This window comes from Manis javanica, chromosome 5, assembly GCF_040802235.1.
Source record: "Manis javanica isolate MJ-LG chromosome 5, MJ_LKY, whole genome shotgun sequence".
Taxonomy (NCBI): domain Eukaryota; kingdom Metazoa; phylum Chordata; class Mammalia; order Pholidota; family Manidae; genus Manis; species Manis javanica.
The window spans coordinates 101,685,506-101,711,050 of NC_133160.1; the positions used below are offsets into that span (position 1 = coordinate 101,685,506).

At 41.6% G+C, this 25,545-nt stretch overlaps 2 protein-coding genes across 7 annotated transcripts in view; one reads left to right on the top strand and one right to left on the bottom strand.

The window, feature by feature from the left end:
* Window positions 1–15,095, top strand: part of ABCG2 (ATP binding cassette subfamily G member 2 (JR blood group)) — a 205,436-nt gene extending 190,341 nt beyond the window's left edge. The window contains exons 16-21 of one of the 6 annotated variants that reach the window (XR_012131672.1): window positions 4,182–4,307; window positions 5,498–5,592; window positions 6,012–6,153; window positions 10,098–11,904; window positions 13,266–13,316; window positions 14,651–15,095. Coding sequence is in view for 1 of the 6 variants with exons in the window: in XM_073237324.1 (XP_073093425.1) it covers window positions 4,182–4,251 (70 nt within the window). In the remaining 5 variants the exon portion in view is untranslated. Of the gene's footprint in view, window positions 1–4,181; window positions 7,111–10,097; window positions 11,905–13,265; window positions 13,317–14,650 lie in introns of those variants that run through there. The other 5 variants (XR_012131670.1, XR_012131671.1, XR_012131669.1 and 2 more) reach the window with 5 other exon arrangements.
* Window positions 1–21,834, bottom strand: part of PKD2 (polycystin 2, transient receptor potential cation channel) — a 44,999-nt gene extending 23,165 nt beyond the window's left edge. The window contains exons 1-4 of the mRNA XM_073237321.1: window positions 21,176–21,834; window positions 13,867–13,980; window positions 3,271–3,404; window positions 1,322–1,572 (exon numbers count right to left, since the gene is read on the bottom strand). Coding sequence (XP_073093422.1) covers window positions 1,322–1,572; window positions 3,271–3,404; window positions 13,867–13,980; window positions 21,176–21,722 — 1,046 coding nt within the window. The 5' untranslated portion in view covers window positions 21,723–21,834. The remainder of the gene's footprint in view (window positions 1–1,321; window positions 1,573–3,270; window positions 3,405–13,866; window positions 13,981–21,175) is intronic.
* Window positions 21,835–25,545: the final 3,711 nt, after the last annotated feature.

Consider the following 25,545-nt stretch of genomic DNA (forward strand, 5'->3'; position numbering starts at 1 on the left):
TGACAGTGAGCTGAGGGTGGCGAGAAGTCATCCTAACAACATAGTTAACATGGAAGAAGCACTGTGGTGTAGTAGAAGGAAATGGGTTTTGGAGTTGGGCCAGTTAATTCCCAGTTGGTTCCATTTCCTAGCTATGATGCTTTGGATAAGTGAACCTCCATTTTCTCAGCTACTGAATAGAGATAGCATCTATTGCAGAGCTGTTTTCTGAAAAGTAGATGACATAATTAATGCATGAAACCACTTCTTAAATAGTGCCTGGCATGGAATAGTGGCTGCATACATTTAATGACAGGAGATAAAGTAAAATATAGGATAAGGTGCCACAGTTTAAGGGGATGCTTCTGCTTTGCAGGAATTAGAAAAAGGAGCAGTAGAGAGAAAAATCACTGTCATAATCTGGAAAAAAATGAAAAAATCTGAGATTATTTGGTCCCTTTATTCTCAATCTTCTGATATTTACTAAGTTTGTTTCTTAGGACTCTGGTTATAAATAGGGTGTTAGATAGATAAAGAATCTGATCACAGTAAAGGTGTTTGCCTCTATTGTACAAATCTGGATTCTGAGTGTCTCAGTTCCCAAGAAAGGGATCTAGATGAAGTGATAGAATTAGCTGAGTAAAGATAAGCAGCCAGTTCTAAACACAGTGACTCACCCAGGGGCAGTTTCTCCAAAAGGTCCACCTTAGGAGAGCCTGAGAGCCCCTTTCATGTCTTTAGAACTACAGTCACTCTAAAAGCAATGACTGTCCTCCCTGAACACACAGATGCTTTAAGTATGGTCACCAAAGAGCACCCAAACCCCTGCAAACATACATGCTACAAACACAAACTCACAACTACAAGCCAGCACTGAGCACTGAGGACAGGCTTTAAACCAGAGAAACTGCCCCGTAAGCTAACTCTACATTTTAAATTAGTATACTCTGTAGAAAAATTTATTTGTAAGCGCTAATAAAAAAAGAATTTCTGTACCAGAAAATCTCCTAGTTAACAACCTAGTGAATGACGTTACTGGATCTATAAAAATAAGATCCAGTCATGGCAGAAGAAACCCCTTAAGACCCAGATAGCTTCTTTCCTGTGGGTCATAGGGTCAACAATTTAGCCTTTTGGAAAATATGTATAAAGAAGCTGAAAGGGGTTAAAAAGTAGAGAAAACTTGAGAAGCCAAGGTCGGTTTGGTAACGGCCCTAAATGCAAGCATTGTAGACTCACATAAGGTATCTTCTCCTTGGTGAAGGGATTAGAGAATGAATGAATGAGTGAATGAATGCTCATGAGAGGCCAGGGCTTGTGGCCAGGAGCCACACACACTTACGCTGTTCCGTTTCTTGGACCGAATGGAGCCCTGTCTTCACTACTCACAGAGTAGACATCATAGCACTCCTTAATCTCATCTCTCAAGTCCTGGGGGATAGAACAGGATCCGTTCCTGACTCGGAGCTGCCGTATCCGTGGTACCCCTAAAAGGAGGTTCTCGTAGTAGATGAAGCTTCGGTTGTCAGCCCTGGTTCTGTTGCCAGGCTGTGACTTCCAGTACAGCCCATCCAATAAGGCACCTTCTGTGAACTGAAAGAAAAGGAAATGTTTTTGCAAAGCTCTGAGTTTAGCAGCTGTTTTGTTCCTAAAGAGCAATAATTTGGTGACTCTAAACACAGAGTAACATGCACAGGTGGGTTGTGCTGTAGAGAGATTTGGGTTGGATCTTGTTCCATTGCTTGCTAGCTGTGAGGACTCGAGCAGGATCGCCCTTTGAGCCAGGGTTCCTGAGACTGTAATGCCAGTCTTCTGCTTGGTTGCTACACCTGGCACAGAGTGGGCATTTAATAAATGGCAACTCTGATTTTTGCCCTAGGACTAAAGACAGGGGGTATGGTTTGCTTAAATCCACAAACAAGATCAATTTCTTTTCCCATTATTAAAACAGCATCCCATATAATCATTTTTCTAAACTTGTTTGGAGAAGAAAAGGTGATAGTTTTGATTACCAGTCTGCCATCTCCATCTGGTGGACCTTTTAATTGTCTGGACTATTTTGTCCTATGGTGAACTCTCTAAATCACCACAGCCCTGGCTTCTTTTCCCTTTTTTATTTTGGAATCATTAATATACAGTCACATGAGCAACACTGTGGTTACCAGACTCCCCCCATTAAGTCCCCACCACATACACCATTACAGTCACTGTCCATCAGCATAGTAAGATGTTATAGAGTCACTACTCGTCTCTGTGCTATACTGCCTTCCCCGTGCTCGCAATCCTCCACATTCTGTCCACCCCTGGCTTTTAAAGCTTGGCATTCAGCATCATGGAATTGCGTATATGTGAGAAGTCTCTTATTAGTTTGTCTATAGGAAGACAGATCAAGCTGTTTCTCTGTCTTATCCTTATAAGGTGGTCAACAGAGATGGACTGATTTGCCTTGATGAGGTGGGGAAAGATTCACATTATACAAGTGTGGTTTACATGCCAAGTATTTTTTGACATTAGTATAAGAGATTCCTGGGATCGAGTTTCCTCCATCTATAAAATCAACAGCTCTGATCTCAAGGTTTAGTAAGAATTGGAGAAAGTATCATTCCAGGAAGAAACAATCGTTTCATTTCCAACTTCCTTCCCAATTTTCTTGGATTCTGAGCACCGTATCTTCCAGATCAGTTTAATATTTTTCCTGTGGTATCACTCATTGCTTCTGCTCTGTTACTATTTTGTGGCAGTCTGGGAAGGGATTGGGTTGAATTTCACATTAAAGATCTTTGAAAGAATGTGCCTCCTTGTATCAGGTGCTATGCTAAGGGGTCACCAACAAGGAGGATGGTGGTGATCCACCAACAAAAAAGACAACCAAATTCTGCCCTTGTGGGCCTTCCACTCTAGGAGATGCTCAACAGATATTTATTGACTCACGGATGACTGAATGACTTATAAACTAGGCTGAGGAAGTATCTGTCAGACTAGAAAGAAGTTCATTTTTCTTACTCCCTAGCTATGTGTAAACACTCTGAATCTCAGTTCCTTCAGTTACAGCCTGGGGCATAATGTTAACACTTACCTTGAGCGGTGTTTATGGGGATTCAATAAGGTATGAAATAATCAGCATGGGGAAGGCACATCCCAGGTTTTCAGCGGGCCTGTAATTTCTGACAGCTCACCCTAACTTACATCTCACATAGTCAGCCCTGCAGATACTGCTGACTTGAATTTATGAAGCCAGATGGATGCACAATTTTCAGCGCTACATGTACTTTCAAAGTCATTTGCAAATACCTTCCAGAAGTCGTCCATTGAAGAAAGAGTTTTAAAGTTAGTTTTCTCCGTTTTGGACACCGGGGTGTCTAGGAAGAGCTGGGACATTGTCCGCGTATAGTAGTAAACGCTGGAGCTCATCATCCCGTAGGTCACTGCAATACAGGAAGGGAGCCCCGTGAACACACGGTAACCTGCGCCCTCACTCCCGCGCGGGGGCCGGGCACACAGCCGCATCCCTCGCCTTCCTCCCTCTCCCAGGGATCCCCCCTCACCCCACCTTCCGGGCTTACAGAAGAGGTAACACTGGCTTACTATTGAGTTATCAAACTGAGAGCAGGCGCCTTCACTTGACATCTGGGACTTCCGCCAGGCCCACTCACCTTCCTCTCCCACCTCCTCGGAGGCCAGACCTCCAGGCCAGCGAGGCCCTGTGCCCCGGCCCTGTGGAGGCCATGCGCAGCCGCACCCTGCGCTGTACACTCTCCCCACCACCACAGGGCAGGCCCCTCTTGATTTGCTCCCACATCAGTTCTCAGTTCCTCACTGTCCTGGGCTTTGAGGCCGACTGTACAGACCAAACCACACGGGGCCCCTTGCCCTTTGGCTTCCCACACACTCAGCCAAAGGGAGGCTGGAACGGGATTTGGGGGTTGAGGAGGGAGAGGCGGGGTTTGTTCCCGCCCCGCCTGGGTGCAACGCGGCAGGGGACCCTCCAACCTTGGCCACAGCTGCCGGGCCACACCACTCCGTTCCCTCTCCGGTCCCCTCAGGCCTGGAGGGGACTATCCCAAGGGTCCCACCGCCCCTTGTTTCTGTAACTCTGCCAACCCCTTCAGTGAACTTTCTTTTATCACTCAGTTTAGTTTAATGTAAATAGTCCCTTCATTAAACTAATAACCACTTTTTGTTCTCCATTTCTTTCCTTCCAGGATCCTAACAGACACACCTGCCTCCCATCTACCTATCAAATCTTGTGTGGAACTCTCAAACTCAAGCTGAACCCTTGCTGTGAGACTTGCTAATGGTACCAGCCCATCCTGAGCTGTCCTGGAGAGGTGGGGAGATCACCTAGAGGCTCAGCAGGCCACAGATCAGGGCATAGATCACTGACTATGTGACCTGTGCAAGTTGCTCTTCTATAAAACGGGGATAATTAACTATCCCATAGGATATTTTTGGTGCTTAAGTAAAAATAACTATAAACTACCAAATATGGTGGCTGACACTTGAATGTCTAATAATGGTGGCTTGTCCCCCTTATCGGATCGCTCAATCATATCACTTACCAAGTGCTGTTATAATTACGCTGGACTCTAATGACTGCAGCTGCAATAGGCTACAATTCCTAAAACTAGCCGACAAAAAGCTTCAAGGGAAGGAAACATTTCCCCTTTATACTTCTGTTGACCACAGTTCTCAACACCCAGCAGCTGAGTAATACTTTAGCTTATTCTGTAGTAATCTTCAGGTATCATCAAATGCATTTTAAAACCTTGTATTAAATGCTTTGGGGATTAAATGTTATTTAGTAAAATTTCTCCCTTATATAGTCCTCTTTGCCATCCAAGTATCACAGAAAATCAAGATTAAAAGAGTAGATAATAGTGATCTGAACACAAGTGTGTTTGAGAGTCCATCTTAAGCAGTCAGTGGGTCAGTAAATACACACAATCACACAGCTTGTGTGCTCCACCTAAAGGGGAGGAAGTGTTTTCTAGTCCCTAGATAGGCTCCCTCACCCATCCTCACTAGTTAGCACAAGAACCCTCCTCTTCAAGGGTTACATGACCTGCCACCTCTCAAGATTATATTGGACCAGATTTAAGGGCTTAGACTTTTAATCCATCCACGTTATGGGACAAGGTGTTGGACATGAAGGTGAGTGACATGTGGTATCTGTCCTCATGAAGAGAAGCAGACTGTCACTCCGAGGGACACAACTACCCACCCAGCTCCCACCAAGGGATAGACACGGTACCATGTACTCCACAAAGGGCTTCTTTGGATGCAAAGACAGTGGGGGACAAAGCCAGTGATGCTAAGAGTAGTAGTGGAGGCTCCCCAAAGCCAATGAAACAATTACTAAGTGGATTTTTCAATTAACTTGAATTAGGTTTGCTTTGTGTTGATTAATATAGATCACTCTCAGATTTTTTACCTGTTTTTTTTGTTGTTGTTAAAAAAGAATTATGACTAAGTTTTTTATTTGTAAACATGTTATCATTATATATGTATTCCTGTACAGAATTTAACAGCTTCACTAAAAGAGATAGACCTTCCCTTGGGTATGTAGTGCCACCTGCTGGACATCCAGAGAAACAGCGCCATCTAGCTTTGAAGGTATTATTCTAACATAACATAATCAGTAAACGTTAACTCTGTCCCTCGTGCCAGGCTCTTGGCTGGTCCATGGGGGTATGTTCTAGTTATAGCTCCAAACGCTCCAGGCATGAGCTGTACAATGAGCCCATCTAGGCTGTAACTAAAGGACCCTTGGGATTCAGTCAGTATGATTCGGATTTGAGTTTCAGCTTTGCTTCATCTTGATTGTCTATGTCTGCTTTCATTGTGGGTCCTGGTGTCTTGGGATCTCAGACAACTACTTAATTTTTCTGAAAGTTAGTTCCAATGTCTGGAAAATGGAAATAATAACATCTAGTACTTTTATGTAGTCCGACTGGAGAAATGTGTGCAAAGACATTTTGCATACTATTAAATGCAAGAGAAATACAAGACTATTACACCATTTCTCCTTTCAGTCCCTGATGAAGAAAGCCCACTTGGAAGGTAGCAATCACTCTTCAAATGAATTGGCTTATGAAGAAAAAAAACACAGCATGAAATAGAGAACTTTAAATGAGGACCAGAAAAGAAGGAAAGGAGAATGTTAAAAAGTATAAGGTAAAGGACACATATGCATTCTAAGTACATATATTCTTCTGCTATTTAAGTCCTTCTATTAACTCCTGAGTTCCATTTCCCATAAACCAGAATAAAAATATTATCACAGCATCACCAAAACCTGTTTTAAAACACTGTCTCATTTCAAAATAGGAACAGGCATTCTTGATATTGTTGAAAACAAGCTCAGATACATTTTTTTGAAAACTTATAAAGGGGATTATATTGTATAAACTCTAATAATTAGAATAAAAAGTAAAGAATTTTTTTCAATGAAACTAAAGAAATGGAAAAATGGAAAATAACAGAAAAGCATAAAAAGGAAAAATTAAGAGAAATTTTACAAAAGCATGAGATGTGAGGTTAAATTTACTAGAAGACAGTCTTAAATATTGGTTAAAAAAATAAAAAATGCATCTCTAAAATTTTTATGACACTCAAAATGAAGTTAAAAATAAGTGAGAAATATATATTAGATATGTATTAGGAATAATATATTTTTAAAAAGGTGTTAAGTGATATGATCATGACAAAAGAGATAATAAGGTAAGTATTGAGTTAAATTAAAAGGTTATTTTATACTGATAAATGACACCATACACAATGATTTAACTTTAATGAACTCTTGTCTTGAAGAACAGCATCAAGATATATGAAGTGATACCTTCTAGTAATATAAGGAGAATTACCAAAACCACAGTTGTAGCTGGAAAATTAAATTTTTATCTCTCAATCTTTGACAGAGAAAATAGACAAAAATAATCTAGGGACATAAAGGGTTTTAACTGAATAGGTAACTTAATGTATAGACCTCAAACTTTATACTCGTAGTACCAAAAGAGATCACTCACATTCTTTTCAAATATCCATGGAACAGTTACGAAAATTAGCAATATTTAGTAATAGGTCCCAAAGGAACATCAGTAGATGTCTAAATTAAGACTCAATGAGGCAGGTGTCCTTATAAGGAGTTGGCCACATGAAGAGAGATGCAGGGAAAACACCCTACGAAGACGGAGGGCTGGAAGGACTCAACTACATGCCAGGATGCCACAGAGGGTGGGCCAACACCACCAGCTGGGAAGAGGCAAGGGAGGACTCCCCTGAAGCCTGCAGAGGGAGCATGAGCTTGCGGGCACACTGATTTCAGGCTGCCAGGCCCCAGAACTGTAAGAGAATAAATTTCTGTTGTTTTATGACAAAAAAACAAACCTAACAGAAACCCACAAAACAAAGAGAGCCCCATGAAAACCAAAAAACCAACCAGGAAAAATTTTTTTAAGCTACAGACCCAGAAAATTAACTTTAAAAGGATACACATACAGATAAAACCAAGCCATTTAGAAATTAAAGAAAAAATTTTTTTCTCTTAATAACTCTTGGGACAAAGAGAAGATCAACATGGCTACACAAGTACAAATATACCAGATGTAAAGACAGTAGTGCAAGGGGCCTTGGCCCCAGTATTCCAGGCCACAAAGTGAAGCCATCATCCCGAACAGGAAACCTTTCTTTGCTATCTCTGTGTTGTACCATATCCCCACAGGAATGCTGTGGAGATAAATATTTGAAGGGAGTCCACAAACTTAAAGTGCTGGTTATAAATGCAAAGTACTATACAAACATCAAAGAATGATGAGCCTTGAACTGTTTTAGTTGTCACATTCAGAAGTTCTGTGTTAATGAATGAGAAGTGCTTGAACAGAAAGAGAATGAGAATGGGCAGTTGTCAATGGTCAGTAAGAACATAGACGTGGCATCTCCGAGATGCACTGAACAGCATCCCTTTCTCCTTCGTGTGCTGAGGGAGAGGGCGCCAGAACTAGGTTGGCAATCCAGGGTGAGAAGTCCCGGGACAGAGGCGGGCCGATGTGAGCGCAGCTCGGGGGCTAGCTGAGAAAGGCTTCTCCATGGATCTGGCTCCTGAGTGGATCCTAAAGGATGAGGAGGAAGGAAACAGGCCCACAGGAAGGGGACAGCATAAGCTGAGGCCTTTTGGACGCTCCTACATGGTTTGATGTGGGCGGAGCACTGGATGTTCAATAGGGACTGGCAGTTCTAAAGAAGTAAGCAAAGACTGCATGCTGAAATGCTAGTCCACTGAGTACAGCTTTTAAACTCTGTCTTGAAGGTGAGGTGATGACAGCATGCAGAATAGAAGGGTGACCTAATTTAATCTGGTCTGGAGGCAGTGCCTGGGAGCACTAAATGTCCAGACACTGGATCTCAGCCCATCCGTGGGCTGGTGGTATTCAGTCATCTTCTTAAAATGTAAATAAATCTTATCTTCCTTTACATAAAACCTGGCTTCCCCTTGTAAACCTCTTACCACACCCTACCAGAACTGCCCTGGCTGGCCCCCGACCACCTTTCCATCTTCATCCGATGTCACTCTCTCTAGTAACTGTCTTCACTTGGCTTTCAGAATGTTCTGAGCTCTTCCTGCCTCAGACTTTCACTCATGCAGTTCTCTCTTCATCTGACTGGCTCCCGTTCCTGCTTCAGGCCTCAGAGAGGCCTTCCCTGTAGAGGAATGCTCTTCCCCAGTTGTCTTCTTTCATGTCACTTAGCACATTTAAGGGAAGAGCCTACATCTGTTTTTAATTAAATTACTAAACAGTCGAATGAAAAATCCAGGACAGAAATGATGAAAGGTTAAAATAGGGACAACAGCAATGTATGAAAGAGGACAGACTTCAGATGAATTAACAAGGGAGAATGAGGCAGAATGTTCACAATGGAAGCCTCTAGGATGATGTGCAGGTTTGGGTGAGGCATTCATGTGGGTGCCGTAACCATTAACCCACACAGAGGACATGAGCGAAGCACATGTGGGTGGGTAGGGTGATGAGTTCAGCTTTAGGAATGTTAAGGGTGAGATTACCACTGGGGATGGCCAGTAAAAGTTGGCACAAGTTTTGCAGTTCACAAGAGAGGTCTATGAGGTGAGGGAGTCAACAGCATACAAATAGAGTTGAAACTGGAAAAGTTCACCTAAAGCAAAGCCAAAGGTCCAATCACAGAGAATACACTGTCTACACACTTTCAGAAAGAAGACAAGTAAGAAAGTGAATACAGCAAGGAGGAACACAGTAAGAGATGGGTCACAGAAGCCAAAAAGGGAAGTTTCTAGAATGCGAAATGCCACAGGAAGACTGAAAAGAGCCCATAAAACTTGGCATTTAAGAGGCCCTTAGTGATGTTGGTGATTGCCTTTCAGGAGGCAGAAGTGACGCTGCACAATAAACAAGGGGTGAATTAAAATTATTAAACCCCTCCAAATATTTTAATCCAGTTTTGGTTAAAATTCACAGGAAATTGCAAGTTAACAAGTTGTGCTGGAAATCATTAAGGGAGAGAGATTGTTGGCACAAGTGCTTTTGTGAATGCCTGTAATGAGTTAATATTACTTTTTTCTTTGAAAACAAGATATGTTTATATATTTACGTGTGAGTTACCACAAAAACATAAAAAAGATAAAGCTATGCATGTGGAGTAAAGGCCATGCTTAAAGTAATTTTTACACATGACAATATAGTTATGACACTTTCTGTGCGGTTTATCAGAAAGGACAAAGAGCTTTTCACCCATCGTCAGTCTTTAACAGTAACTTCCCATGGACTGTAACCTGTGATCTTATGATGGAGCCTTTTTATTGGGGGAAGCTCCGTGGTGAGTTTTCAGAATGTTTGTCACTGGAACTGATTCAGCTCCCCACCAGTGTGATGATTAACCTGCTGGCTTTGACTTCACTGACCTCGTTATCAATAATTAATCTGCATGGATTCTGCAAATTAGGAAAATTATCTTTAAATGATCATCCTTGCAAGATTTATACCAGTAAAATAAATTATTCATTTCTTTTTTAAAATTGAGGTATATAACATTGTATAAGTTTAAGGTTTACAATGTGTTGATTTGATACTATTCATTTCTTTTTTCAGAATACAAGGCAAATCTCCTTCTTCCAGAGATAAAGAAATGGAGATATACAGATTTCTTAAAAGGGCCCTTCCTGTCCTGCGACATATGCTGTATTATGATTATCTTGTTCATTTCCTCATTTTCATTACTTCTGTCCTCTTGGTTAAGTAGCCTGATTCTAAAGACCTAAGGGCTAGAACTAACACTGACAAGATGGAAAATAAGCTCTTGATGTGCACTTAGCTGCTCCAAATGAACATGCAAACAGGATCTATAGTTCCTAAAGCCCACTGATGAAATAATTCATCCAGTATCCAAAATCCTTTGGCAATCTTTTGGGTAGAATTCTGCTCTTACTATTATTATACAATAGGCATCACCCTACAGTCATTTCATATGTAATTCCTAATCTTCATAAAATCTCTTAATATTTTATAAATGAGGAAACAAAGGCTCAAAAGAGTTAAACAACTTCCTCAAGTTTCCTAGTACATAAGTGGTAGAGCTGGGCTTTGAATCCAGGTCTCTGTGATACAAAAAAAAAAAACCCCAAAAACTACACTTTTCCTATATGTTAAGCTGCCTTTCAGAACCCTATCTACTTCAGATCAAGAGCTTCCAATATGCAAGGCATAGGGCTAGATGCATTATCTCATTTAGTCACAGAGTAATGCATTTGAGTTCATTATCATGGTCATTTGATATTGACATTGCTAGCAAGATTTTAAAACCAGTAATTAAAAAGGTTTTGAGCAATGGGGAAAGGATTCAATCACTGGAAACTAGTAAGGCTTTGCTATGAGTAAATCATGCCTGCCTATCTTCACTTCCTTTTAAATTTGGCCAACAGATGACAGAGAAATGGTAGAGTTATTTAGACAGGCATTTGAAAAAGTCTTTCTTATGATCCTCTTTTATGAACAACCTGCATTACATAGAATAGTAATATCATGTAATCCAGTGAGCTCTACCCAAAGAGCTTTGACTGATATACTGACTTCTCAGACCAGTCTTTTTTGATTTATTAATTTGCTAGGATGAGGACATGGATGATATCAACTCCTCTGATCCTCTGAAGCTGAGAGGAATAGCTGATATATATGAATGAACCTAGTCCAAGACATTGTCAACACACCGGGATGATGAGCAGATCCTAATGAGATGAAGTTTAGCAGAACTGAAAGGGAGGTCCTCCACTATGTCCCAGGAAGAAGTGCTCAAGGAAGACGAACAAATCATTTATATGTAAAGGCTGGCAATGGCAGAAAGAATGAACTACAGTGTAGTCAGTAGGAGGAGGCGGCTCATGGCCCCACTTCTCTACTTGTTCACAGGAGAGCTCCTGCTGGGCTTTCAAGGGGACTCACGGGACACATGCTAAAGGGAGTTTCTGTCCTGTGGCATGTCTCCATGTACTTGATCAACTATTAAAGGAACTGGGAAGGTCTAACCTACAGAAGACTTTTTGGGAGGTGGGATATCTGTATTCAAACTTCTGATGGGCTATGTTGATGATGAGACATAGAAAAATAGTTGGTATAAGTGGGCTCAGAGAGTAGAACTAAGAGTGGAAGTTAGATGGGGTAGTGTCTGGCTTCATATATGGAAGAACTTTCTAACAGCCATAGAAAAACAAAATGAACTATTTCAAAGAAGTAAGTCCCTTACTGTGAAACTTTTGTTCCACCAGAGGCAGGATGACTGACCATTTGAGAGGGATGTTGGAGGGGAAATTCTGGCATTCAGTGGAGGCTTGACTGTATTACTGCTAAAACCCCTTCTAAGCCAGAGATTCTACAATATTCTGCAAATGAAACTGTGCATCTTGTAAGTATGTAAGTGACTAAAAAAAATGTCATTAATGAAAAAGAACAAAAGAATAAAAATTCTAAAATAAATAACAAAACACTAATTATAAGACTTAAGACATGTTTACTAAAACTCTAGCAACTTAGTTCATTTATCTGGCTGAGTTCCCAAAATTGCTGGTGCATCTGAAACTCACTTCTCTGGGCCACATCTGAGAGGCTCTGATTTAGTATATCTGGACAAACTATAATCAGAAAAAAATTCTCTTGGTGATTCTGATGCTGAGGCAGTTTTGGGGATGACTGAAATTCTAGACTTACTTATAGGGATACTTCTATTTTGCATATGAAGTATTCTGTGCCATGCTCGAGAAAACTCAATACTAATAATGATTCTAATCAACCTGTTAATATTTAAGGCTGCTGTAGTTTAATATTTAAGCATCATTTCTATGCAGGAAGCAAACTCTACTTCAGTATTCTAGGCCCTAACAGCTTAGAACATAGAAATTAAGAATATCACATCTCTTGCTTTATAACTTTTAATGTAAGGAACAGTTCACTTCTAGCTTTTCAGCATGTCTTAGATAACATGTTTTAAAAGGAGACATTTTTTATTTACTTATTTTCTATTAAAAAAAAGATATTTGTCATTTTAAAAGCTATATTCCTTCCTCATCAAATAACAGAAAATTTCAGAAAATTTGAGAAGTCCAAGAAGACGGATATTATTCATTACATGCTTTTTAGCTTAAGTAACTTCTGTTTTTCTTGGATAGGCAAAGTCTCAGAAAATGTAGTAAGTCATGCCCTGTTAAAGTTTATTAAGAACTTACTAGTATTAGTAAAAACCAGTGTGGGGAAATAAATAAATTAATATTCAATGTCTTAAAATTACCAATATTGAAACTTAAATGTTTCCTTCATCTTTCATGTTCAACTTAAAAACCTTTTTTTTCTTTTTATAAACCTAGTAAATAGAAAAATAAATGTTTCAGTGAAGTTTTTAGCATTTAGTTAATTAAAGTCTTCCAAGTGGTCAATTTTAATATAATAAGAATGGCACTATTTAAGTGTTGATTAAATTTTGACTCTCTCCATATACAAAGAAAGGGATTTCTCCAAGGTTAGTGTTAGTTTCTAAGCTTATGTTATAGGAATGAACTCCTTTCCCAGAGGAGTATGGTAAGAGGTCCTGGTGGTTGGAGTTTGCTTCTGGGCTGTTTTACTAAAGAGGTTCTGAAGGGCCACAGCAGAATTCAATCATCCAATATGCTTTGACTCAGAGAATAAATTCATTGCCTGGGACTTCCTGCACTTTGAGGCATATAGTTTCTAGGACTCATTTTTGACTAAGGCTTTTCTCCTCTCCCCTCCCAGAAGATGCAGGGACATGCTAACAGAAGAGAAGAAGAAAGTGATGAGTCCACTGTAAGTTTCCTACAGAGTAAAAATCCATTGATTATCAAAGATTTGGAAGAAATTATGATTTAGAATGAAGGCATCCATACAACACATCCAAATCCAAAAGAAGGGGACTTTTAAACATATATGAACAAAAGAGCAATGTTAGGTGACATTATTTGTGTTTCCTAAAAGATAAACTTAGAAAGCCATTCTGTTGAAAATAATACTTCTTAGACTTTGTTAATTGATGTATTAATAGCGACACTGTAATTACTGTTAACTCTACTGCAAAAATTCTTTTACTTGGTTTCTTGGGGTCCGGCAGGTTGCCATGTGTATCTCATAGTGAAATGGTCACAACTGACAGTGAACTGGCCAATCAAATGATGCTAAATTTTAATTAATGTTCACCAGAGGCAAGAAGAGAGCTTTACCAAATTCTAAATTGGAACTGAAAACAGACAACTTCTGAATTAACCTTTCTGGTACATATATATAATTTCTTTTAATTACAAGTTTGACAGGTCAAATAGTTTCAAAACTTTTCCTTAGTGGAAGGAAATGTTCTACTTACAGATGCACAGGATTATGAGAAAAAGGAGGTATGTGGCCAGTTCCCGTAAAACACTTTTAAGGTATTTCTCTCGATTAGTGTTGCTTTCCTCCATGAGTCTTGTTCCCCAGAGACCTTTAAAATAATAATTTTAAAATATCATTTTATTTTTAAAAATCTCATGAATTGCAAAGGGAAAACACATAAAATATATAGTATAACCTTTAAGGGAGATTCTACCTTTTAGTACACTCTGAATTTAACAAATTATTTTAGCAGGAGTATCTTTTATTTAAGAATACGTTAGCCTCTATGTGCCCCCCTATGCAGAACACAAGGCAACAACTGATCATTGTCTAAACTCTCAATCTCATTAGAAAATATTTTAGTGAAATTTTAGAAAGAGAGCAGTAAGTGAGGGCAGTTTAAAAAAGGAGATTAAATAACTGTGCACACATCAGTGCTTACTGTTTGGGGAGGGCACAACTTGGTAATTATGAAACCTGGTTAGAATGTGATAAAACTACATCACAAATGATGCCTTTTAGGCCCTCTCTGATGACAAGAAGTCCTGGTTGGAGCATCATTTCACTATGGAAACATCTGTCAAGCTTCTAGCACAATGGCATAAAGTCTCAGCTCTGTATCCATCTTTGTACTCTAAGAAACTTAATGCTGACTACATTAAGCATGCTTAGCTTAACAGATTTTTAACATGCCAATAAGCACATATCTTTAAATTAAAAGTGGCAATTTATCCTCTCTTTGGAGAAAAAGTAAAATCAGGAACCACGCTCTGTTTTAGCAGATGAAAAAGGTGTTGGGCTGGCTGAGCGAAGATGACATAACCCTCTGCGAGCTTGCTGGATACAGTTACGGTGTCTTTGGACTCGGCCTGCGGACAGACATGGTGGCCATCAAACCCCCATTGATGGACGGTGCTGTAAAGTCACATTGCTCACTACTTGGAAAACCCTTCATGTTTTCCAAAAGAGACAAACTTCTCAATCCCTTCAATTATATTATTAGGTGGGCTCTTAATGGCAGCCAGCTTGGCGCTTGCATATTGCTGCACCCTTTTATTCCAGACTTTAAGCCCTTCGTCACTGAAACTTGAGCCACTTATGTTACAATCAAGCCACACAGAGAACAGGGGAAAATGGTATGCCTTCTTTTACTTTGAAGAGATGACTTTATTACCAGTGGTTATGTTTTTTTTAAGTCTCAGAATACATGATATATTAATTCTACTCCTGAATTTGGGTATTTCATTTCCTTTTCCTCCACCCTCTCAAAATTTCCTTTAGGAAAATCAGCATCTGAATTCAAAGACACTGTGTTTCACATCATAGATTTTACCATACTGAAAGTGGAGCAAAACTTATGACCAGGTTAGCCTCTGCCAAGATCTGCTAGCTGTCAGGGAATTACTCACTCAGAAGAAATGCAGCAAGCAGAATGTTTTTGTTCACTTAAACTCTATCATATTAAACAATTATTAAAAATGTAGATGACATGGAAAATTACAGCTCTGAGTAACACAGAAGCAGCCAAATATTAAGCTCAGTAGCCTAGGACCCAACCACATCATTTCTCTGGGTATATTTCTTTTGGAGGCCAGGACTAAAATATACACATAAGTCGAGATTGCCAGTTTCTTTACCATCAGAAAGGATTGTTGTCTTGCCTTACTTGGTTGAGGATATCACTCTTTCCCATGGTTTATAAACAATTATGCAATAAGGAAGAGTCATGGTTCTTAATATTTACAAACGGTATTGCTTGACCTATAAATAGAAAAACCAAACTCCTATAAAATTTTGTTCAAGTTAAGGTTGCAATGGTCTATGGTAATTTAATTCCAGCCCTTGAATAAAACATTTCAAATGAAAAGAAACAAATCCCTTTATTTATATTTTTATATACTATACTTTCATGCATTTGCTTTTTCTAAATTACTCTACGTCCTCAAATGTTTATGGCTTTAAAAAGCTCATCCAGTTTCCCCACTAAGTAAGGCTGTCTTAGCATACAGAGACCTCTGCATTCTGATGGGTAAGAAATGGCTGCATCCACAAATAGAAAAAAACTAGAGAAGTAGTTGCTCTGTAGAAGAAGAGTTCTTTTCACATGTAGCAGAACTGACAGATAAGAATGGTTAAGAACAGAGTTCATGTCTAAAATGCAGCATTCCTCAAAATTAACTGTTGCCTTTCCCCCCAGCTGTCCCAAGTTGTGGAGGGAATACTTTCCCAGCATCCATGTTCAGTACTTAAGGTGTCTCTAGTTGTTAGGGAGAATGTGGTATTAGGGGGACACTGGACAATACCCAACTTTCATGTTTATGAGGGTGCTTGGTCAATGGTAGAGGCCAAAGTCAGAGCACATGATATAAACAGCATGTATTCCACTGTGCAATGTCATTTATTAATATGAAAATAGGGGAACTCTGAGATGGATAATCCAAACATAAGAAAAAATCCCAAATGTAAGTGACTTTGAAAAAAAATTCCATTTTTGCAACTACTTTACCAAAGGCTTCTAAAGCCTTGTTTTGCAATATATTTAAAAAATCACAGAGAACGATATAATGTTCTCTTATTGAGCTTCACTGATTATCAATGCCAACTTTGATTCATCTAAGCCCTCACCCATACCTCCCCAATTATTTTGAAACTAATCCTAGCTATTGTCTCATTTCATCTGTAAATATTTCAGTTCCATGGTAAACCGATTAAATGTACATATCTTGCCCTGCACTAACACTGACCCATCTGACATACACTAAACCCCAGTGACTTACTGTTTGTGAGAGGGTGCAATGAGGGGTTTTGGAGTCAGAGTTTTGTTCAAATGAGGGCTCAGCCACTTATGAGCCATGAGACCTTCTGAGTTATGAGACCTTAGCTAATGTCAGGAGCCTCTATTTCCTCACCTGAAGATGGGATAGGAGTACCCCTTTGTAGTGTTGCTCTGGGAATCAGAAGTATTATGTGTAAATCATGCAGACTGGTAGGAAGGGGACCATCTATAGTTACAGAAAAAGGTCCAAATCTGTAAAATGTCCTACCTCTGATGCCTAGTTGGCCCAGATTTCAGAATGGCATAAAGACCCAAATTCATGTGGACTTTGAGTTCACTGTGAATAGCCTAACTAAGTGCTCACTGCATTTGTATCATAAAAGAATCCTGATTTTGTGTTCACATATTGTGGGTCTTGTTTGGAAAGATCAACACAATCCTTCCTAATATTAATTTGAATTGCAGGGACACCTTTAGAAAGGGAACTGACTTTTTACTACTATTGGTCCATTTTCTATAGAATAAGTCAGTTCCTACCTTATATGATACTGACTCCTAATCTTGAATTCTTAGGCCTCTCCTGGTGTGCAAACAAGAATATGCCACAGCTAAGGGCCAGTTCCACCTGATTACACCATCAACAGTTTACACTCATATGGCCCAAACTGTGACTTTTCCTTTTCTTTCTTTCTCTAGAAACATATTGGCTCTGTTTAGGTCAATGGCACCAAGCCAGAAACATGTTTCATCCTCAAATAGGCCCCTTTCTCAACCCTCATGTGGGGCTGGTCCACAATTTTGATGGTTTCCATCTCTTGAATCTAGCTTCCTTCCATTCCAGCTTACATACCTTAGCTGCAGCCTCCATTGCTCCTCTGTCTTCGTCAGCCCTCTCCTGACCTCTTCTTCCAGCAATCAGGGCTATCCACCTCTCCCCATTCCCTACATTCCTGCTAGAATTATCTTCAGATTGACATAATCAGCCCTCTGCTTGCCCCACTGGCTCTGGCTACAGGAAAAAGTATCAGTGAGCCACAGGCTTGTCTGCACTTACCACTGTCCCTGCCTCAATTTCCCCCTCATTCTTCAACATGCAACTAAGTTCCACTCCTCCGGTCTCCCCAGATAGAACTGGTCCTCTCTTCTTTGTGTCCCCCCCTTACCTGGGATCTTGCAATTATTTACTTACATTCTGTGTCCCCTAAATTCTGAACTCTTTGAGAGTTAGGACCTTGTATTATTCATATTTGTATCCCTAGCACCTACCACAGAGGAGGCCTACGTTTGCTGATTGGACAGATACTGTTACGAGCATAATCTTATCACAAACCCCAGAGTAGCAACCTTCCCTCAAAAAATCCCCACAGTAATGAAAACACAAAATGTCATTTGTTCAAAATTATAGTCCAAATAACAAGGATAAAGGAAGTGATGGAGTAAGGTTTGGATTAAAAATAAAGGGAAACTTACAATAGTCAAAAGGTAGAAATAACCCAAGTCTTTCATCAACTGATGAATGGAGAAACTAAATGTGGTTCATAGATCCAACTGAATATTACTTGGTTATCAAAAGGAATGAAGTCTGGATACATGCTACAACATGAATAAACTTTGAAAACATTACGCTAAGTGAAATAAGCCAGACACGAAAGGCCAAATGTTGTATGATTCCATGAATATCATGCACTTAGAACAGGGAAATTTACAGACAGTAGAATAGATGTTAAATGGCATTTGGGGGTGGTGTGGAGAAATGGGGAGTAGATTGTTCAATGGATAGAGTTTGTTTGGGCTGATGAAAATGTTCTGGAATGGGTAGTGTTGATACAATATAGCAAATGGAAGAGGAAATATCTATTTGTTCTAGCAGCTTAGCCTACTCTGACCAAAACAGCTAGTACTTAAGACTTCTGGGAGGACCCCAAGCGTGTATGTCTAAACTAATGAACAGGAAATGACTTTAAAAAGTTGATACATCCATAAAACATATTCAACTTTGGAAATACAGAAAATGTGGTAACTCAGGTAGAGGATAAATTTTCTTTGCCCTAGAGAGCTTGATGATACTTTAGGGGGCAATCTTTAAATCTATTAGCCATCTTTGTTTCCTCTGGTCCAACTGCTTCCAAATATTTAGGGATAAATTCTGAATTCCTTGGTTAGTCACAGTGCTTCCCCCAATCAGGTCTCAAACATTTCTCCTTTATTATTTTACTTCTGCTAATTAGATAGATCTACCTTCTGTCCAATGAGCAAAAATGACCATTTCTTGTGACTAAACAACACAGTGTGCGTTGAAGCCAGAAGGGTTCTCGGAGGTTGAGCTTTTCCACTTCATAAACAAGGAACCAAGGCCCAGTAAGCCTGAGTTTATTGTAAAGTCACTAAGGCAGAAGACCTCCATGGAAGCTCCTGACCACTCCAAACCTGAGAAATCTCTCTCACCTTTAGAAATTGCAAGTTATTTTTTGTTCTGATCCTGGGCACTACTTACATAATGCATATAAGATCTTTATTATTGGTGTCACAAGAGGGAAATAATCAGAACTCATGGTTATTCATTTTACTTTTCTGGTCTTCTATCAAGAAAAATGGTGATGTGCTATTTTCTTTCTTTTTTTTGGTTGCACATAATACATTGCTATTTTCAGAGTGGGTGCAATTATGTAACAAATGTTGCTTATTTAATAAGTGACAAGAGTGTCAATTATATTTCTTCATAAAGGTAGTAAAATGAAATTTATTCTAAAATTTTTTTATCAATAAGATTTTCCTGAACCTGTTCTACTAATTAGACCAGTGATCAGGTTTGACTATGTTTTACTATGAGCTTATTCACTGCAAATTACCTGAAATAAAATTAAACTTGTGTGTGTATGTATATAGTCATATAAAAATATATTTCATTATTGAGTTTATTCAAAGAAGGTTAAGTGTGTTATCAAATGCTTAAACCAAGTTAAAAAGATCACCGCTTACCATCATTTATTAACTTACAAGAAACTTCTCTCTCACTTCAGTTTTAAAAAGCACATTTAAAACAATATAAATTAACATAAAATTTGAATAGTTTGGAACCTTAAAAGTATTAAAAGTTTTTACTAATCTACCACACACATTACTCAAAAAGGATCTTTTGTTCCCCACCATGCCCTGAATCAAATTAACTAGCATAAGCATGTAAAAGAAGTACCAAAATGTACACTTTAAGAATTTAATTTATATTTATGAAACACTCACAACATGGCAGAGTTGCTACATATTTTCCTTGTCTCATCTCACTTAATGCTCCTGAGTCAATAACTAAATGACTATATCTATGATTACCTAAGAAAAACAGGCAAAAATTGGGGATGAGAGGTTAAACAGTTGGCTCAAGGTCGTACAGCCAATGGGTGGTAGAACTGGGATTTGATGTAGGCCTGACTTGGCTTTCATCACATTGCTATTATAAAAACACCTGGATAGTTTTTGTGCAAGACTTTCAAAACTGATAGAAAGGGAACAGAAGGAAAGGGAAACGTTCAAAAGAACTGAGAATGGGAACTCTTAACAGTGAAGATTAAAATAACTTGGGTGTTAAAGAGCAAATGCAACTCTTCTGTAAGGATGTCTCTGACAAAACTGTGAAAACAGGATCCCATCTGCTCTTGGAAACTTCTGTGCCTTCTTAATAGGCGCTGGCAAATTTGGAAATTCCTTTCCTGTCTTTTGGAGAGCTGGGTGCACTGAATTCTGACACACAATTTACACAGAGCTGGTATCTGGTGACTTCACTGGTTTGCTGGCATTTCAAAGAACATTAATTTAGTTATTTAAAAACATTCTTCCAAAGTTTTTTAAACAATGTAACCTTTTCTTTACAGCTGTTTCAGAAAAATGCCTAGAATCAGAAACGGCCAAATAACTGTTTCCACAGACCTAGTTTTATTCTGTTCTGGTGTTGTCAACAGCTCCTTCTCCCCCAAACAGCCACCCACATCACAAAACATCAATGACAACCCAATGGCACACCTCCCACAGCCTGGGTAACACAGTACTGTGGCTCTTTTCAGCACGGGATAAGGGGCAACAGGGCAAGCTGACAAGCAGCAGACCGTTGGTACCACTATGGAGTTTTCGTTTGGATCTAGTGAAATTAGCAAATATGCAATGGCCACCACGACTGCAAATTCAATTGTATTAGAATATTCATTTCTTTCCTACAAGAAAAAAAAATCTCCAGATGCACCCTTCACTAAGACGGTTTTCACTTATTTCCAGAAGTAAAAATATGCTGCCCTACCTTCTTCTTTTAGAAGAAGGAGGTATCCAATAGATGTGTACCAACAAGGGCGCAGTGGAATTCCGTGATGGGTACCGGAAATAGAGCAGAATTAGCAGAGGTGGGGAATGCGCTTCCAAGGGAGGCGAGGACGCCAAGGGGATGCCAGGTGGAGCCCGGGAGAGCTGCCCGCGGCGGGCGATGGCTCCGGCCGGCGCCCGCGGGTCTGGTTTGTGCATCCGCCGCTGCCGGTCGCGCTCTTACCTCGCAGCCCGCGAACCAGCCTCTCCGCCCAGGCCACTCGAGGCGGCGGCCCGTCCACGGGGAGGTGGCGATGCAGCGGGTCCCCGCCGCCGGCCGGGCTGGGGCTCGGCGGGCCCTGGTCCTCCCGCCGGCGCCGCCTCCCGCTCGGTTGGCCGGCGCCGGGGTAGCCCCCCAGCCTTCGGCCCCGGGCGCCCGCCGTGCTCACGGAGTTGGCGGCCGACCTCCGGCTGCCCGGGCGCCACTCCACGTCCATCTCCACCACCATTCCCCCTTCCTCTCCTTCCACCTCCTCTTCCTCCTCCTCGTCCTCTTCGGCCTCGAAGCCTGGGTTGTCGCGGCTCCACGCCTGCCGCGAGCACGACGAGAGCGGAGGGCAGGGCGAGGCCGAGGCTCCGGCCGGCGGGTCCCGCGCGGCCGCCTGCCGGATGCGCTCCATCTCGATCTCCAGGCCCCTGTGCTCGCGGAGGCCGCCCGCCATCAGCCGGCCGGGGCCCGCCGCTCGGGGCGCGGGCGGCTGCTGCGGCTGCACGCGGCTCGGGTTCACCATCGCGCTCACTGGCTCTCGGGCCGCCTTCGCCCCGCGCGCCGCTCGGCGTTTCCCGCCGCAGGAGCCATGTTCCCTTCTTCCCGGGCCCGCCACCTCCTGCTCCCCGCCCCCGACCGCCCCGCCGCCCCACGCCCCTCGCCCGCCCCCTCGGCCCGCCTAGCCCCGCGGCCGGGGCGCGTTCGGTGGGGGAGGCGCGAGGAAGCCGCTCCGCGGGCGGCGCGCTGGGCGGGCGCTCCCGGGCCCGGTTCCCGGAGGAGGGGGAGCGGGGCGGCCGGGCTCGGGCAGGGAGGGGGGCGCTGCAAGCCCGCGCGCCTCCGGGGAAAGCGCCTCTGCAGCTGGCACGGCCTGAGCGCCCTGGGGATAATGCCTACGTCCCCGTTAACCCCCGCCCACTCCGGCCTCGATTTACCCAAGCGCAGGGAGAGAGAGAACGAGAGAAAACCGTGTTGTGGAGTGGTGTGACCTAGTGAGATCCAGCGCCAGCTGGCCTGCAGCGGCGGCAAAGCAGTGTTTTCTTCATTTGGAAGCTAACTACCAATGCGGGCTTGCTTGGTTTTTGGCAGCCCTGCTCTCCCTGATTCGGCTACTCTTTGGATGGCTTCTTCAGTCTCTGCCCAGGATTCGGCCTCGGGACTCTCAGCTGGCTGGTGCTCCGAGGGTGAGCTCTCCCCGCCCTCCCCGCTGCTGGAGCCCACAGTGGCTCCTGAGTAACCGCATCCCACCTCAGGCCCGGGTTCAGGACGGTAGCCCCACTCTACCGAGCTCACCCAACGCGAGGCTCTGCGGTGATGTCAGATCTGACCTATGCCATATTGAACGTATTATCTTTCCCCCGCCTTTACAGCCTGGTTCACCTCCTCTATACCCAGCTGAGCTTTGAGGCATCACTGTCTCCTCACTTCCCAAGCTACAGTTCTTCAGATACCCTTACTGTCTACTCTTCCCGTCCCACACGTCATCTTCCGGAAATCTTACTTCTGCCCCACAAATGTCTCCCTGATAGGTCCTCTGTTTTGAATTCCCTTTGTCAATGATTTAGGCCAGGGCCCTATGTCTTGTTTCATTCCTCATTGCAACAATAGATCTGTCAATTCCACCTCCATTCTCCACTTGAGGGTGTCTTTCCACCGTCTCCAGATTACACAGGCATACCTGGCTTTATTGTACATCACACATATTACATCTTTTACAAATTGAAGGTCTGTGGCAACCTCTATGGATCAAGTCTATTGGCACCATTTTTACAACAGCATTTGCTCACTTGGTGTTCCTGTGTCACATTCAGGTAATTCTCACAGCATATTAAACTTGTCCATTATTATGTTTGTCATTTATCTATGATTAGTGATTATAAGTCGCTGAAAACTCAGATAATGTTCAGCATTTTTTAGCAATAAAGTATTTCTTAGTTAAAATTTTTTTTTGACATAATGCTATTGCATACTTAATAAACTACAGTATAGTATAAACATAACTTTTATGTGCACTGGGAGACCAAAAAGTTCATTTGACTTGCATTACTGTGGTATTGCTTTATAGTACTGGTCTGAAACTGAACTTATAACATCTCTGAGGTATGCCTTACCCAGAACCAAAGTTGCTCATGTCATACTGATGCTTAGACACCTCTGAGAGCTTCTGACAGTTTAAAGGGTAAAATGTCATTTCTGTACTTTGGATGAGTAAATTTTCATAATCCGCTCCTGTTGTTTGCTAGGGTAGCTATACCAAGTTACCACAGACTGGGTGGCTTAAGCAACAGATACCAAATCTCACAATTTGGAGGTTGGAAATCTGAGATCAAGGTGTAGGCAGGGTTGGTTTCTCCTGAGGTCTGTCTCCTTGGCTGGAGATGGTGGCCATTCTGCAGTGCCTTCACATGGTCTTACCTTTGTGCGTGTCTGTGTCCCAATCTCTTAGTCTTTCCTAGAAGGCCACCAGTTATATTGGACTAGGGTGGACTCTTATGATCTCATTTTAACTTAATTGCCTTAAAAAAACCTCTATCTTCAAATGCAGTCACATTCTGAGGTACTTGGGGTTTGGGCTTCACCATAGGGATTTTTGCAGAGGACACAGTTCAGCCCGAAAGAGCCAGTTCTGCTGAAAACAATCTTCTGCTTTGTTGGTTCCCCATGTGGTCATAACATGCTGATTTTATTTTGGAGATCATTGGCTACCCATCCCCCAGTCCTGCGGTTCATCTATGTATGTATCAGTGCCCTTCACTTAAGTTGGGTCTGGAGAAGTTTAGGCCTGGCACATACTGTCCATCAATGCATCCCAAAGACATCTCCTGGGCCCTGAGTTAGGAGCTAGGTATGCAGAGCAAGTATGACACAGCCCCCGCCCTCAAGAGAAGATGGACAAAATAAGCCAGAAATACCAGTTCTGGGTAAGGGTGATGATGTCTGTCATCCAAGGACGCTCTAAAGATGCCAATGGCCTGTCCAGCACCACCAAGCTGAACAGTCAATGGATTCTTAACAGACACATGCTAGCGGAGAGCCAGGCCTGGAAAGAGAGTAAAAAATCTGAACGAGGGGTTCTGTTGGAGAGTACATCTAATGCAGCATTTTAAAATGTGATCAGAAGACAATCAGCAGCACTTGCAGCCCTTATTAAAGATATAGGTCCTGGGTGCTCTCTCCAACTTCATTGATTTAGGCCTGAAATTCTGAATCTTCTCAGAGGATTCTGGGGGCCTCCTAAGTGTGAGATGCATCCATGTTTTCCGAATGGGTGGAGTGTTATGAAACATCTCCTCCATACTCCTAGGGCCTCATCATCCCCAGTGAGGCACTGTGCGGGATCCAAGGCCAGGAGAAGCACCAGTGGTCCTCGAGTCACAAACATGCTTTGCCTTGGGCCTGCAGTGTGCCAATTCTGAACCCTGGGGTCAGATCCTGTTCTGCCTTCTCCTAGCTGTGAGACCTTGAGCAAGTCACCCTACCTCCCTGTACCTGGAAAAATGGGAATCATAAATTCACCTCATAGTGTTTTCATGAGTATTACGTGAATTAATACATGGCAGGCAGGTTGAATCTTATAATTATTTCCTTGGCATTCTTTGTCCCAACTGGACTATGAGTTTCTTGAGGATTGGCACTTCATGCTCAGTACAGAGGATTCCATATAAATAGTTGAGCGCCTACAACGTGCCAGGTATAACACCAGGAGGAATGCAACAGCCAAAAAGCCTGGCCTTTAAGGAGCTTACATTCCCAGTGAATTTGTGGAGGGACTCAGTCTTGTCAGGTGCCATCATTTTCTTTCACCAGCTAGCCATTTGACTAAGATTGGGATTTCCTAATTCTTCTTGAAGAGCTTCTTTTAACTTTTATATATGACTGACTCTCCTCTATGGCCCAAGGGCTCATGGAATAAGTTATACCCACATGAAGCTATTACTAAGTCACCGCTCAATATGCTAGTTTCAGTTTTGTGATATTTGTTGCCCAAAGATGTTTTGATTTTCCACAGTGCAAGGTTTAGAGGAGAGCAGATTACTGCTTAGTTTAGTCATTTATTATTTGCTCTTAATTATTCTTTGCTAGTGGGTCTATTGTCCAGAGACATATGAAAGGGAGTACTGAATGGAGAAACAATAATATCAAGGAATAATAGAAGGAACAAAGTAATTCAATTACTGTTTAGTGGGTTCAAGTTCTGTGCTTTTATGATGCACAGTAAATAACACTATTATTTTAGTTAAGAGTAAAAAAAACAAAAGACTTCGGGTCAGCTTCTTTAGGTACTTAAAATCTCATTGGAAAGATACACATCCTGAGTCTAAATAACAACAGATGAGAATATAATTTAA